At 60.7% G+C, this 15,338-nt stretch overlaps 1 protein-coding gene and 1 long non-coding RNA gene across 3 annotated transcripts; both read left to right on the top strand.

Moving 5' to 3' along the window:
- Positions 1-1,807: 1,807 nt before the first annotated feature.
- Positions 1,808-15,137, top strand: METRNL (meteorin like, glial cell differentiation regulator). 2 transcript variants are annotated; one of them, XM_036910789.2, is made up of 4 exons: positions 1,810-2,178; positions 6,851-7,233; positions 13,432-13,491; positions 14,365-15,137. In XM_036910789.2, exons 1-4 carry the CDS (start codon positions 2,015-2,017, stop codon positions 14,679-14,681), a joined length of 924 nt encoding a protein of 307 aa, XP_036766684.1. In that variant the 5' UTR covers positions 1,810-2,014; the 3' UTR covers positions 14,682-15,137. The 2 variants fall into 2 exon arrangements, with proteins under 2 accessions (XP_036766685.1, XP_036766684.1); XM_036910790.2 differs by lacking the exon at positions 13,432-13,491 and having other exon boundaries at positions 1,808-2,178.
- On the top strand, positions 7,240-12,390 carry LOC118925174 (uncharacterized). Its single transcript, XR_008997529.1, has 2 exons — positions 7,240-8,786; positions 8,843-12,390. It is a non-coding gene; the product is annotated as an uncharacterized LOC118925174 (long non-coding RNA).
- Positions 15,138-15,338: the final 201 nt, after the last annotated feature.

The following is a 15,338-nucleotide window of genomic DNA, read 5'->3' on the forward strand; positions in this document are numbered from 1 at the left end:
AGCAGGCATGGGTGCAGATGGCGCTCCTGGCCACAGAGGCCTGAGCCTGGGACAAGAACCAGCTCTGGGCTTCCTCAGGGACAGACTTTCCCGTTTGGTCACTAGTGGGTTTTGAAGCCGAGCAGGTCACTCAGGCCACAGTCGCCACATTTGTAACCTGAGGGGTCCTAAAGCTGCCCCTTCCTCAGTGTGAAGACCTGGACCCTGACGACCCGCATGGCCCTTCAGGGATGGACAGCCTGGTGGATTTCTTCAGTCCCTGCAATGCCCTGAGCAAGGGGTCCTGTTCTGCTGAGCTGACCCACTCTGTGGGCACAGAGATGGCTGCAGGGGGTATTGGGAGGAGTGTGATAGGCCCCCACACCTGAAACGCACATGGGTAGTCCTCAGACTTAAAGCTGACCTTGGCTCCCAGGCTGGCAAAGTTCATGAACCAGCAGTTTATGACCCTGTTTATGACCAGGCAGGGCCCTTGCTCCAGGATCTGGCTGGGTGGGTTGACCTGCTCAGTTCCAGGGCTGCTCAGAACAGAACCCCTCAAGGTAGCCCCCTGACCCTTGCCCCTACACTGGGCTGGCTGGGCTCCACTGGCCTTTGCCAGCTGCTTCTCAGTCCCAGCTATTTGAGGCCCTGCAGACCCGGCTTCCCCAGAGCGTGGTACCCCCTACAATCCACTGCTGCAATCCAGGTGGACATCCAAACCTCCAGCTAGACAACAGGGGAGAGTGGCAGATCAGCAAGCACAGGAAGTCACTCCCCACCTCCGACAGGCACTTGAAATTCCTTCTGAACTGTATCTTGGCTGGAAAAGAAATGCTACAAAAAATATCAGATTTCTCTACACTTGATGCTGTTTGAGGCTCTGGAGCTCAGACCAACACCAGAGTCTGCAGAAGCAGAAAGTCTGTTTTGGGATCTTGGGCGTGGCTGCCTGGAGTGGGGGCTCCCACCTTCTGCCTGTAGCTGCTCACCATAGTTCCAGAGGCAGTAGGTGGCCCAGAACCAGCTCCGGCTCCTGGCATCAGGCCCTGAGCCAGAGGAAGTGGCCTTTCCCATTGTCCCCCACTAGATGTCAGGCACATGGTGGCCCCAGGACCACCAGTTAGAGGAAGCCACTGTCATCACACTGCCTGGGATGGGGGGATGCAACTGACAGGCAGCATAAGGGGTGGGGGTGGGCAGGACTGTCCTGGACCAAGAATAGAGGGCAGGGTGGCCAGCTCTGGGAGGCCACATGGGACACGTGGGCAGTGCTGCACCCAAGCACAGGGGCGGGCCTTGGGCCGGCAAACTCATGGCCTTTCTGCGGAGTAGGTGCTCCGGGGTCCACGGACCGCCTCCAGTGAGTCAGCCGCACACGGGCCACAGCTAGGACCCCCACCCCCACCCCCGTGGCCGCAGAACGGGGCGAATCCGACCCATGCAAAGCACCTTCGGGTTCTGCGCTGAGCTGGGGCCGGGAGCGTCCCTGGTGGGCTCAGGCTGGTCACCCACAACCGGCCCGGCCTGTTCCGGGATCAGTTTGCACGGTGGGGCCCAGCCCGCAGCTGCGGACGCGCCTCGGCCGAGTTCTCGGGTTTCTTCCCGCCCCGCGCTGCCGCGCGTCTTGCTCCCACCCGGACTCTCCTTCCCAGCCCGCTTCTTCTCTCTCGGACCCTCCTGCCCGCTCCTCGCGCGGCCCCGCCTCGCGGCGGCGTCCCCGCCTGTCTGCCCCCGGGAGGCACCGAGCCAGGGAGCAGGGGCGGGGCCGGGGCGGGGCCGGGGCGGGCACCGCCCCCCAGCTGGGCCGGGAAGCGTTCCGCAAACTTGCCAGCTTCAGAGGCGCGGGCGGCGGCGGCTCCAGCGGTTCGGGCGGCCTTGGCTCGGGCCGGGATGGGCGGGCGGCCGCGCGGGGAGCACGGGGGGCTCACGACGTGACCCACCTGACGTGGAGCCCGGCCGCCCGGCCACGCCGGGACGAGGGTCCGCTCGGCGGGCGTGGACGCGGGGCCGGCGGCCGCGCCGCAGCAGGAGCATGCGGGGCGCGGCGCGGGCGGCCGAGGGGCGCGCGGGGCGGCGGTGGCCGCGGCTCCCCGTCCCGGGCCCGCGCCCGCCGCCGCAGCTGCTGATGCTGCTGGCGGTCGTGCTGGGAGGCGCGGGCGCGCAGTACTCGAGTGACCTGTGCAGCTGGAGGGGGAGGTGAGTCCGCGCGGCCGCCCCGGGTCTCCTGCTCCCGCCGCGCCGTCCCGGCCCCCGCCCGGGGCCGGAACAAAAGAGCCCGCGGCATCCCGGTGCCTGGACGCAGCGCCGTGGGGTCGGCCCGCTGCCCCGCGCGGCCCCAGCCCGCGAGCCGCGGACCTGCGCTCAGGCCCCGCGCGGAGAGCGGCGGGTCTGCGGAGGCCGCGGGGCCCTGGCGCTTGGCCGCGGCGCTGACCACGTCCGAGCGGGCGGACACCTGTGCGCGGCCCAGGGAAGGTCAGGCCGCCCTTGGCAGCGCGCGGGCCCGTCGCCCCCTTTCGCGCCCCTCCGCGGTGGCAGCCGAGGCTTTTGAAGCCTGAAGTGTGACAGGCAGAAGGGAATGAGTGAGCAGGGTGCGCGGGCGGGGTGCAGGGGGCACGCCACTCGGAGGGGGGGGCACGGAGCGCCGGCCGCGGGCGAGAAGGCGGTTCTGGGCCGAGGGCCGAGCGTGCGGTGCGGGGGGCGCGTCTCCTCTGAAGCGCCTGGGCCCCCTGGATGTCTGCTAGGAAGGTTCCCGCGGGCAGGCGTTGAGGCACGGGTGTCACGGGGTGTTTTGGGGTGAAGACAGTTTTCCGGGAAGGCTGTGGCTGTGGCAGTGTGCCGGGCTCTGCATCCGGGGCGCTCCTGGTCATCTCGGGTGCCTGCAGGTGGTGTTCTGTGGCCCCCGCGGTTATCCCGCTCCCTTCTCCTCCCTCACCGCCCCCCCCGGAGCACAGTTCTAGGGACTCTGAGGTTGGGGAGCCCTCCGTGCGCCAGAAATGCCGGCTCACACAGAGCTGGGGTGGGTTGGCCTGGGGAAGCCTGGTGCCGCATAGAGCTGGCGGCATCCTCTGCCGCTGACATGCCCTTCTGGGGCTGCCCTTTCCCCCTGCTCCTAATTTAACCCCCTGCTTTGCAGCCTCTGCTGGATGGCTCATTGTTCCCTCAAACGGAGGTCTTGGGGTGTCCCGCTTCAGCAGATGGAAAACAGAACCCAGTCCCACCCTGTGACCCCAAGTCTTCAGAAGAGGAGCTGGTGTCTCCTCAGGGTCTTGCAGGACTGGGTCCCCCAGGAGCCCAGAAGGTGCTGTGAGGGCTGGTCAGGGGCTAGCCGGCTCCCAGGCCCGCAGGTGTCTGCAGCGGGACAAGGCGTCCCCTGCTGTCCCTTTCCTCTTGTCTACCTGAGGCCCAGGGACTGAGGAACAGGCGCCTCTCCTCCATCGCTGCTGATGTACCCCTCGTCTTGGATGCCCCAGCTGTCCTCCCTCAGCCCAAAGGCGGAGCTCGGCAGGGTGGCTGCGGCTCCTGTGGGGCTGAGGGTGGGAGCTGGGGAGGAGACGGAGCCAGGCCACATTCCTGGGGCACATGCCCCCTGGCCTTGTACTCGTGCCCCCAGTTATCAATATGTTTCACAAATCAGCTGACAGATACTCGCTGTCGAAACCGGGGTGTTCTGGTCTGCCTGCTGGCGCCGCAGCATTTGTGACTGTTTACGAGCTGTTCTGAAGACAGCCTCGGGTGGTGCGAGCCCAGTGGATTCTGATCCCTTGATAAGAGGGGAGTTGCGTTTTATGACACTGGTCACTCACATTTGACAGGCTGAGATGTGTTTCTGGGTGTTTCCAAGCAATTAAGTAGGAGGTTTTGAAATCCCTGTCCCTTGTGCAGGGGTGGGACAGCACCCTGATCTTTATTAGGCTGTGGCTGTGAAGGTGGACCGTGAACCTTCCCGCTGCTCTGGCCGCCACGCTGGCACGTCACGCCCGGCCTGCCTTTCCCTCTAGGGAGCTGGACTCCAGGCAGCAGAGCCTTTTGCTTTCACCCCCGGTCCAAAGCTCTTCCTGACTTTGGTAAGCAAGAGGCCGTACTTTCCTTCTAGTGACTCCGGGTTTGGGCCAGGCTGTGGGTCCAGTGGTGTGGGCTCTGGTGCCACCATACTGACCCTTTCAAAAAGTCCCTGAGTCAATCTGGAATTTGCTGTATTTTCCATAAAGGTGCTCCACAGGTGTGTCCACCTGGGGAGTGAACTTGCTGACTTCTTGAAAAAGTGCATTAATTCAGTTTAAATAATCCAAGATGAGATCTGTGTTCTCATTTTCCTAAGAGCACCACGGTGTTTTCTGTTTGCTTTAGCTTCACCACAGTGTCGGAAAGCACATATTTTACTTTTCCTGTTAGTATGTCACATAGGCACCATGAGACAATTGTGAAACACCAACATCAGTGATCATTACATATATGGTGAAGTTTTGTATCTACCGCAAGTTGAACAGAGGGTCTTTCTTCAGGCTTGCTGTGGTGCTGGAAACAGAGAGATTTGGCTAGATTTTTGGTAGGAACCAGATCTTCTATTAGGCTTCGACCTCATTAAGGACCCAATGGATCCCAGACTGAGGAGTCAGTGGGGCTACTGACTGAGTAGATATGTTTATACAAATAGGGGTCTTACACATCACATGCTATTGATATGAATGTGAGGCCCCTGTGTTGAGTCTCTAGTTGCCTTCCTGTTGATCTTGGTGCTTTAGGGGAGCAAGAGAAGAGACAAAGTGGGGACATGCAGGGGCGGCAGGCCTGGGGTGGGCACAGACCCTCCTTTGCAGGTCAGGGAAGACGTTACTTACACGATACTTTCTTTACTGCCATGTACCTTCATTTTTTTCCTGGTCCTCTTTCAGACAAGTGACTTAGGAATAAATGGAGCCAGCTGCACCCCACAAGATACATGAGGTCATATGGGCAGGATGGGGGATGGTAGCCCTCAGACTCAGGTCCACATCCCCCTGGGCAGCGGCTTCACGAGGGTACCCCACCTGAGAGGGGGTAGAGGGTGGCTTCCCCATTTCCCCCCAGGGTTCGGATTCAGGTGCCTTAGTGAGAGGTTCCTGAAGCCTCTGGTGTGGGTCCTCTACTCCATTGGTTCCCAGGGCCTGCCTCCCCCAACCAAGACAGAAGTGAAGGCTTGGCTGGATGGTTTTTGTGAGAGAGAGAATTAGGAATGGTGCCTGGGCATGGGGCAAGAGTCCAACTGTCCCTTGAGGCTGGAGACAAGAGAGGAGGGACAGTATGATAAAGTCTGTTTTGGCTGCATAAAAGCAGAGCTGATTATAGTCATCTGTGGCAACCACTCACCATTTAGTCTAATTTTTTTCCCACACAGCATTGTAATTATGCCTGTCCCCACATATGTGTCAGAGGAACTAGGATGAGTTTTGACTATAATTTGTAAGCATGCGGCCCTGGTAGGCATCTTAGGCCAGGCTGATGGCTTATGACCCAGGGTCTTGTGGGGGTGGGGAGCAGGGTTAGGGGAGGGTTCACCTCCTTGACACCCTCCCTCTGATGTGGTCTGCAGGATGATTGTGCAGCCCCAGCCTGCAGCTGGCCGTCGTATGAAAAGTGAGGTTTTCAGGGGCCTGGGGCATGAGTCACCAACAGTAAATGCAAACCATATGGTATATGTTCTGTCCTCTGCAGAAAGGGCTCTGTAACTCATGCATGCTGGAGCTCTGAATATAACATTGTTTATCCCCCATAAAAATCCTAAGAATGCGGGTGAACCTGTCTTAGATCAGAACCAAATTTCATGTAATGAAACACTTAGTTGCAGTTCCCATTTGAGTTCCAGGGCTGAGCCCCAGGGCTGCACGGTGGTTGACGTAAGGGAGGGCACACACTGACGACACCCATTGTCATTCCGAGTAGGAACTTCAATGTTTTGATGGTTTCAGTTTCTTGAAGATACAACATGACAGCTTTGCCCAAAGCCTGTCTCACCAAGGACTCAGCACACCTCCTTTCCTCCTATTCAGCATTTATGAGGAGTGAAGTCAACTTGGTTGTCTAGAAATTTCTGCTTACTTTTTGCGTCTCCCTCCCTTTGGCTCCCCCACACCTTCCTGCCCACCTTCTCTCTGTGGAGGACCTTTTCCTTCGCTTGTGTCTTGCTTTGATGATGTTTAAGTTTACTTCTGCAAGTACTTTCGCAATGGGTCTTTAGGTTTGCAGGTAAACGGAAAAGCTGTCAGATAATCACCTTAAGGAAAATATAAACACGCCTAATAGTGAGGCCTGCAGGACGAACTCACCAATGAGCTCCAACCATTCCCAGTGGGGCTGAAAGCTGCCCTCTGGAGTATGTGGGTCACGTGCGCTGCATTCCGAGGCAGCCCCTGTAATCGAATCTGCCACTCATTCTTCACACTCAGTGGGAATCTCCCGTCAGCTTGCCCGGCCCTCATTTGGTCCCCTGGGACTTGGGTTGGTGCCAAAGTCCTGCTGATGTTTCCATGATTGTATTTCAGAAAATCCATCCCTTCCTTGGATCTCACATCTACTGCACCCATCAGCTCCCCAAGGCAGGGGGGCCCCGAGGATGTGTGTGCCCCAGACTCTGAGGCCAGCACACTGAGTACAGTGCCTGGGCCTGGGAGTGAAGGCTTCCTGCACTTATAGGTCCAGCCCATCCCACCTTGACTCTCTGGAGCAGGCACGCTGGAAGGAGCTGGGTGGAGGGCCACGAGGCTGCCCCTCCACAGAAATGGCCCATCCAGGGAGGGAAAGGTGGCATCCTGTCTGTGGGTGCAGGGCTGCTCGGGTGCTGGGGCGGGTGCAGGCGGGTGGCAGGCCCCGGCTGATGGCATATCCTCCACAGCGGCCTGACGCATGAGGCCCACAGGAAGGAGGTGGAGCAGGTGTACCTGCGCTGTTCTGCGGGCACCGTGGAGTGGATGTACCCGACTGGGGCTCTCATCGTCAACATGCGGCCCAACACTTCGCCCTCCCTGCACCTGACTCTATGCATCAAGCCCCTCAGGGGCTCCTCGGGGGCCAATATTTATTTGGAAAAAACTGGAGAACTGAAGCTGCTGGTGCGGGATGGGGTGCATGGACCCCGCCAGGCACGGTGCTTCGGCTTTGAGCAGGGCGGGCTGTTCGTGGAGGCAACGCCCCAGCTGGACATCAGCAGGAGGACCACCGGCTTCCAGTACGAGCTGGCCAGCCCACGTGCAGGCTTGGACCTGCACGCTCTGTCGGGTGAGTGTGCCTGGGGCTGCGGAGGGTGGGCGGCAGGGGGGCTCCCGCCTCAGGCCTGCAGCAGGCCCGTTTGCCGGACTGTTCTGGTCTGCCTGCCCCTCCTCAGCACAGCCTCTCTGATGATGCTCTTTCAGGCTGGGAGGTTCTGTCCAGACAGCCCATGGGGACAGGGGGCTGCCCCTGCAGTGGGTATTACCATTCCAGGCATTTGGGCCTTGGCAAAGCAATGTTGGTCTCCCAGGGAGTTTTGTGGAGGGCGAACGGATGTCCGCCTTGGATGGCCACCGGTCGGAGCAGAGAGCGGTGGTGGTCGTGACACTGGCCTCCATGGACTTGTTTCGACCAATTTGAAACGGGGGCTGGTATCGGCCAGACTGTCCTGACAGTTCTTCTAATGCAGACTTTCTGAGTTTTCTGATGTCAGATGCGGCCCCTGAAATGAGGAGTTTCAGGTGGGAGCCACTTGCTTGCGAGAGGGGGTGTGAAGCTGGGGTGTCCCAAGCCTGGGCCGCCGGGTGTCAAAGGCACTTTGGGTGGGTGTCGGTAAAGCCTTTCTGGCGTGCAGCTGAGGCGCCAGGAGAGGGGCTGCCGGGCACTCGGGGCAGGAGCCCGGGTGGGGCTCCCCTCCGCTGCAGGACTCTCCTCTGAAAGGCCTGTGATGGTTCCGGGGGGTCCCTGCGGCCAAGGCTGTGGGCATGCACGTGGAGGCAGAGCTGGCTCTGGGTCTGCCTTCCTTTTTCCCTTTGAGGCAAGCAGATAGCTTTCAGGGCCCTGTGTGGAGGGCAGTGTTGGTTTCTGGAAAGGTCCATGGGCATGAAAGAGGAGGTGCACATGGCCCCAGGAGCTCTCACATGGGGCAGGTCTTGGCCCTTGTGCCATGAGCGAGTTCAGGGTCCTGGTCTTTTAGACACCCAGGCTAAGCACAGCCTCACTCTGAGGTGCAGACAACCGCGTGCGGTCCAAGTGTGTGGGGTGGGCCGGGCGGGGCTCCAGGTGCCCTGTCCCCGTCAGTTCCAAAGTGAGTTGGTTGGTAGCACGATGCCTTCTGGGGAGAAGACATGAGCTTGGATTTTCCTGGGAGCAGTTTCCAGGAAGCCATTCCTGGGGTGAGCAGCCAGGATGCAAGCGAGGGAGTGTGGAGGCCAGCCAGGGGTGCTGCAAAGACTCCACAGGGCACGGGGCAGTCCCAGCACAGAGTGACCCAGCCCCTGACATCAGCAGTGCCAACTGGAAACAGCTGGTTCTGAGGTGGGCCACCCCGAGAACAGCATGATTCCATTTTAGTGAATTGGGTGAACATGGTTTCAACTGGGGAAGGCAGATTGCTAGGATTTGAAGTGTAGATTTTCCTCCTGAATGTGAGTCCACATCCCATTGTTCTAAATTCTTGGCTCAGATCAGATTTCAAAACCTTGAATCTTTCTCTGTTAGAGAGCTTCACCCAAGCCCCCCGGTGCCCGATGCCCAGGTAGGAGCCCCTGGTGCCTGATGCCCAGGTAGGAGCCCCCCAGTGCCCGATGCCCAGGTAGGAGCCCCCAGTGCCCGATGCCCAGGTAGGAGCCCCCAGTGCCTGATGCCCAGGTAGGAGCCCCCAGTGCCTGATGCCCAGGTAGGAGCCCCCACTCCCGCCAAGTGCCTGACTGCCTAGGTAGGACCCTGTGGTAATGTAGGACTGCTGTGAACCCCAGGCCCAGAATAAAATCTTAACCACAACAGCCTTTATCTTGATCACCAGTGATTAGGGTGAATGTGAGAGCTGGGGAGGAGACCCTGGCCTCACTCTGGGGGCCCTAGAGATAATAAACTAGCAGGAAAATCAGAATCTGGGAAAAACTCCTGACCAAATTCAGTGTTTCTGGCCATGGAGGCCAGCTGATTGGGGCAGGAGTTAGAATTTTGTTAATGTCCCTTTCAGGGATTAAATTAATTGCTTTTAAAGATGTCTGGTGGCTGGTCACCATTCTCTTCTGGCCTGAGCTTTGTTCCACATTGCAGTGTGATTCTTACCAGATTCTGTGCAACCGCAGCTGCACACCTGGGCCCTCCTCTGCCTCCCCTCCTGAAGGAGATGCCCGGCAGCAGAGGCGAGCGCACGCCCTCTGTGATCCTACCTGCTGGGGAGGTGGGCGAGCCTGCTCCCCCGCTGATGCATCACAAGCTCTAGTTTGTGCTGATGTGAGAGAAAAGAGGCTCTGTGGGCTGGAGGCCCTGAGAGAGGCGTGTGTGAGCCTCGCCCTGCCTCTGCCACTGCTGTGGAGCCGGGCGCCCTGGGTTCCCGGAGGGCGTGCTGGCCGTGCGTGCGTCCAGGTTGCACAATCAGCTTCTGCATATGAAGCTAGACACACTGGGTCGGAGAGGCGGGCAGGGAGGTGTGGAAGGAGAGCAGGCTGCTCCCTGACCGGTACCCGGGACTTTCAGGAGGGGCAGGCCTGCGCCCTGTGCCTCCAACCCCGCCGCGGGCCTCGCCGGGCACCTGGGTAAAGCAGACATTCCTTCCCTTGGTACTGGGAACTTCTGGCAGGATGTGGAAGTGAGCATGTAGCCGGATCCAGCTGATGGATGATGAAGCTCCGTGTGAGCTGAGGCCTCACAGTGGTCCAGCTGGGCTCTCTGGGGACTGTCCACCCTGCGGTCTCAGTGCACTTGGGGAAAAAGGCCCCACCAGGACCCCCTTCACCCAGTGGGCTGGGATACCTGTGGGGTGTCCAGAGAGGGTGGGCTTGTTGTTCTGGGGGATGGAGACAGACCCCACCTCAGTGTGTCCAGGGCAGCCTGGGTGGGCCCTGGATTCCAGTCTGTTCTTTTGCTACTCAGGGCCATGTAGCAGGGGCACACCAGCTTGGTCACATCTGTGCTCTGGGTTTTGGGGTTTGGGCTGTCTACGTACCCACCCCACAGTCTCCTGGTGGGTAGGCAGGAGGACGGCAGGGTTTTAGCCCCACTGCTTTGGGGAGGACACGGGCAGGATGCTGTTCCCGTGCTGGCGGGGAGCACAGGTCACTCCCGTCACTGGCCAGCGTGCTGTGCCTGCAGGGGTGGTGTGGTCTCTCGGTTTCTGATGGCTTCGTCTCCCCTTCCCCTTTAGAACCTGCTCTTGTCTGATCTGGGGTGAATGGTCCCTGTAGGTGGGCCCAGCAAGTACAAGAGCCCCTGCTGAGGCACCTCAGGGTGGGCTGGCCCCAGCGGGCTGCGGGGGGCAAGCAGCCAAGTTCAGAAGATGTGCGGAGTCCTGGTTACGTCCTGGAAACTGCGAGGGCAGGACTTCGCTTTCCCCGTGAATGGCTGGGTTTCTCGCACTGGCTTCTCCACCACTGTGACTGTTGTTGTATGATTGCTTCTGTCTCATCCTGTCCAGACTTCCGGGGTGAAGGTGGACGTGGCCTCCACAGCTTCCTTGCCAGGAGGAGGGAGGGAGGGGAGAGCCAGCCGGCCCCCTCGGGTGACACCAGCCTGCCAGGATGCTGTGACAGGCGGGCGCCCGAGAGCCTGGCAGCTCTCCGCTGAGTCCGTCCTCGTCCTGCCCTGGCCCCTCAGGACGCTGCCCACCACCATCTCTGGCTGTGCCCATCCTGCAGGTGTCCTCAGTGTGGTTCTCCTTTCTGAACCTGCAGCCCACCCTCTGGGGCAGCGCCCGTCCTCTGCACGCCTCTCCTGGCGTTGGGCTCCCTCTGCTGTGCCGAGGGCCTGGTGTGAAGGCCTCCCCGCGGCCTCCTCTCCTGGTCCCTGCCGTGGTCCCTAGCTGGTCTCCCTGACCCTGTTTTTCTTCTTTGCTCAGTTCATTTTATGCACATTCCAGAGTAATCTTCCTAAGGCGTCCACACCCCACAGCCCTCCCTCTCCAAGAACCATGGGCCAGAGTCCCAGCCAGCCCGCTGGTCACCCCCGCCCTGTCCTGCCTGGTAAGGAAACAAGACGCAGTGTGTCCAAAACCAGCACATTCCACAGCCTTTATGAGCCCAACTCTGATTAATAATTGTTTCCAGATTGCTTCTCTTGGCGTCCACAGACTGGATTTTCCACGAAGGTGACCTATGCTTTGTAAAGCCCAGAGTGAGGAGAGGGTGGCCTCCAGCATGGCACTTTCTTAACTCAGCTCTCGGTGGTGTCAACACTAAGCTTCGGCTGGAGGGGCTGCAGGCCACTAGCCACTTTCCCCCAGGCCACTGGAGTGCCCACACTTACTGCAGTGGGGCCGGTGTGAGCCAGGGAGGGGCGCCCGGGACAAGCCCATCACCACCTTTCTCAGCTGCCAGCCAAGGCCCCAGGGCCTAGGACATGACGAGGGCCTGGGGCTTGGTAAGACATGCAAACCCAGGCTTGAGGGCTGATCCATGTGTCCTGGGCTTCCTGCGGTGCCGCCTGTGGCTGTCACAGCTGACTCAGAGCTTGAGGCGTGCCTCTGGACAGCTGGTGTGGACCCTGTCTTCCCTCCTACGCCAGCCCTGCGTGGCCAGGCCCCCTGCTGCAGGAGCTGCTCCGTGAGGCGAGCCGGGGACAGGCTGTGGTCACTGTGGGCTTGGTTTGCTGGCAGTCCTTCTCACTGGGTGGTGGCTGAGGCTGCCTCCCACCTGTGGAGGGACCCCTGACTGGGGCCTCTGACACCATGAGCACTGTGGGAGCCGGCCAGCATGGGAAGCCTCCCCTCGGCCACGTGCCCCCCGCCACACGGGTTAGGATGAAATGTGCTTCTGTGGCAGGTCACTGTGCCAGGCACCCCTCTGTTAGGCCCAGCTGAGCAGCAGGCCTCCAGGGGGCAGGAGGTGTGGGGGACCCCAGCTGGCCACCCTCCCTTTTAAAGAGGGGTCTACACAGGTGAACCAAGTCCCTCAGGCGGGCTGAGGTACAAGTGTGGAGCTGGGCGGGGACGCGCTCCGTCCTCCTGGTTGGTTGCCTGTTCCGCGGCTCCGCCTTCCTGATGCCTCCGTTGAGGTGGCAGATGGTGGTTGGGCCGGGGAGTCAGGGGCGTTGGGACCCATCCAGCCCTGCCCCTGGAGGGGCAACAGGCCAGCTGCCCACGCACATGCCCCTCAAGGGCAGGCTCCCGCTGCCGAGCCTCTGTTGACCCTGCATGCTGGGCCCTGTGGTTGGCGATCGCTGTGGCCCCGGTTGGCTTGACTTGTGCCCCCGAGGGTCCCCAGGGCACTGCTACTCCTGGGGGAGCAGTTCAGGGGTTGCAAGGCCGCCAGCCAGGCGTGTTGGTGTGATCAGCCTTGTGCAGGCCCGTGGTGTGAAGGCCAGGGAAGGCTGGGGCCCCAGAACAGCAGGGGGCAGAGGGGGAACCTCTCCCCGCGGACTTCGTGCTGTGAACTCCCGCTGAGTCTGAGAACTTGTGCTGGACCCGGAAACGAGATGGGTGAGCTGGGGGCCTGTGCATGTCTGAATCAAGAGCCACAGGGCACAGCGGTGTTTTCCCATGTCCTCTGCTGGGCACTGAGCCGTCCAAGGGGAGTCGCTGTGGCTTCTGTCTCCCCGCGGCCTTTCTTGAGGCCTCCTGCCAGCCTGAGGAGGTAGGGTGACAGGAGGCGAGGGCTGGGCCAGGCAGCAGCTGATCGCGAGAGGTGGGAGAGCCGCCCTCCTGGGCTTGGGGGCCTCAGGCGGATCCCGTGCCTGGGCTTCCTGGGAAAGGTGACCGGAAGCATTTGGAGGGGGCTACCTGATCCCCAGCTGGGCGGGGTCTGGGGAAGGGGCCATGCTGATGGCTGACTCCGACTCAGAGCCTCCACGGGGGTGCGCCCCTCACCGTCCCCTGGGCTCCTAGTGTCACGCCCTGGTCAGTCCTTCTGGGTGGTGCCTGACCCCCTCAGAGTTGTGGTGGCAGGTGGGGCCCTGGGGAGTGGGCGGCGTGTGAGTGGGTTGCCCTGGCATTTTGGGGCACAGCCATGGAGGCCGGAGTGGGGTGACTCAGCTGGGCTGGTGTCAGGGACGCGCTGGGGTCAGCTGGGCGGTTCGTGTGAGTGGTGGTGCTGGGAAGGAGTCCTGAAGGTGCCCGTCTGCACTGCTGCGCCAACAGGCCCAGTGGGGCTGAGGGCACAGCCCGCTCCCAGTGTCACGTGACCCTGGGGTCCCGGCCTGTTGCGGCACACCTCGAGTCTGGGCCGCCCACCCGCCGGCCCCACTGCCCAGCTGCAGAGGACTTGCAGGGCATCACCTGGTGCACACGTGCCACGTGCCTGACCCTGCACCCTGCTCTCTCCCCAGCCCCGTGCCGCCCCTGCAGCGACACCGATGTGCTCCTGGCGGTCTGCACCAGTGACTTCGGTGAGTGTGCCGGCTCAGCGTGTAGGCGGAGCCCGCGCCGCCTGGGGACTGGGCGCCGCTTTGCTGAAGACCCTGGACTCCGTGCCACCTTCTCCCCCTGCCTGAGACCGTAGGAAGGTGCCTTTTTTCCTGCCCACTAGTGTGACCTCCGTGTGGTCACCGTGCACACAGCAGGGAGAATGCTGAGATTCCTGTTTAGGGTGACTGTGGAGTATCTTCCTGCTTTGCGCTCGGGGCCCTGCTCTCCAAGTCACTGGCACCAGCCTTGCCTACCTCCAGGGTCCCTGCAGCTATGGCTGCAGGAGTTCGACACCTTAGTGGGGCTTGGGCTGAGGTCTCCACTGCCTTCCTGGGGTGCTGACAGGTGCACTGTCCCGTGTAGGACGTGAGCTCCCAGAGCTGCTGCTGGACCTCTGGGCCCCCAGCCCTGGTGGCAGCCACATGGAGGACGCAAAGGTGTCTCTCCCCTTTTCGGCCCTGACTGAGGGGATGGGGCCAGGAGGGGTCCCCGAGTGGGTCCCTGAGCTATCCTCACGTCCGCCCTACTCCTCTGCTCCTGTCAGCTTCCTCCCATCCAGGCCTCCCCATTTGTCTGATCTTGTGTATGGACGGTGGTTACTTTTCGTGTTCTGACTTTAAAGTTGGTGCACAGCATGGTCTGTTTTCCTCCACGTGTGGGGCTCCGCCCTCCATAGAAAAATATCTTTATGTCGTCTGGGTGGGAGGCACGACCCCTAGGCAGCCTTGTGTGGGTGACTCGTACTTTTAATGGGAGCTCCTGGGATGCAGGTCCAGTGTCAGCCCCTGGTGGCTGCCTGCGTGGACATGGGCTGTTTGCTTGCTGGGCTAACTCCAGGCCCCTTCCCTCTGCAGTGGTCCGAGGCTCCATCCAGGATGTCACCCACGAACCAGAGCAGCAGGAGTCGGCTATCCACTTACATGTGAACCGGCTCTACCGGCAGAAGAGTAGGGTCTTCCGGCCAACCCCTGAGGGCGGCGGCTGGCGGGGTCGCGTCTCGACACTGCTGGAATGTGGCGTGAGACCTGGGCGCGGGGAGTTCCTCTTCACTGGCCACATGCATTTTGGCGATGCCTGGCTTGGCTGCGCCCCACGCTTCAAGGACTTCCAGAGGATGTACAGGGACGCCGAGGAGAGGGGGCTGAATCCCTGCGAGATGGGCACAGAGTGACCACACTGCTGCCATGGTGGGCGCTCGCATCGGGGGGATGGCCTGGGGCTCACTGTGTCCATCAGTTCCTGGCCAAGGACTCCCTGACCGACTGATTGGAAATGCTGTAAAATGCAAACTAAGTTATTATATTTTTTTAAAAAGAAATGTCCACAGGAAACAAACTCCCGTGTCTTCAGATACCTTTGTGTGCCATTTCATATCTTCAGAAGCATGTGAAGCCATGCACTTGGCTGGTGGTCGGGACGGAGCCCCCAGCAGCCTCCTAGCACCCAGCCCTGGGTGAAGCTTGGGTACCATTCATGTTGTTTCTTACGACAAAAGTTTATGAAACCAGACACTTAATGACTCTTTGATTTTGTCTCTGCATTTTAAAGAATGTGTTTTGCCAGCTGTGGACATCGAGGGGCTGCAGGCTGTTTCCATTCCAGAGAATAAAGACCAGCATCTGATGGAGCGGTGGTGCGTCTGTCGGCACCCCGGCCAGGCATGCACAGAAGCCAGGGCTTCTCCTGGGGTCAGCACACCTGAGGGAGCCCCATTGCTCCTGCTTCGGGGCCTTTACACTGGGCGCAATATAAGTGTGGCTATTGCCCCCGGAAAACTCCAGAAACACCTCTGGGCCTCAACCAGAGGCACTCCCCTTTCCTGTTAACC

Source organism: Manis pentadactyla, chromosome 4 (genome assembly GCF_030020395.1).
Source record: "Manis pentadactyla isolate mManPen7 chromosome 4, mManPen7.hap1, whole genome shotgun sequence".
Lineage (NCBI taxonomy): Eukaryota > Metazoa > Chordata > Mammalia > Pholidota > Manidae > Manis > Manis pentadactyla.

Bases quoted from the DNA above. Each gene is read 5' to 3' on its own strand.
- METRNL (XM_036910789.2), top strand. From the start codon at position 2,015: ATGCGGGGCGCGGCGCGGGCGGCCGAGGGGCGCGCGGGGCGGCGGTGG. The intron at 2,179-6,850 runs GTGAGTCCGCGC...TATCCTCCACAG, and splicing joins CTGTGCAGCTGGAGGGGGAG to CGGCCTGACGCATGAGGCCC. The intron at 13,492-14,364 runs GTGAGTGTGCCG...TTCCCTCTGCAG, and splicing joins GGTCTGCACCAGTGACTTCG to TGGTCCGAGGCTCCATCCAG.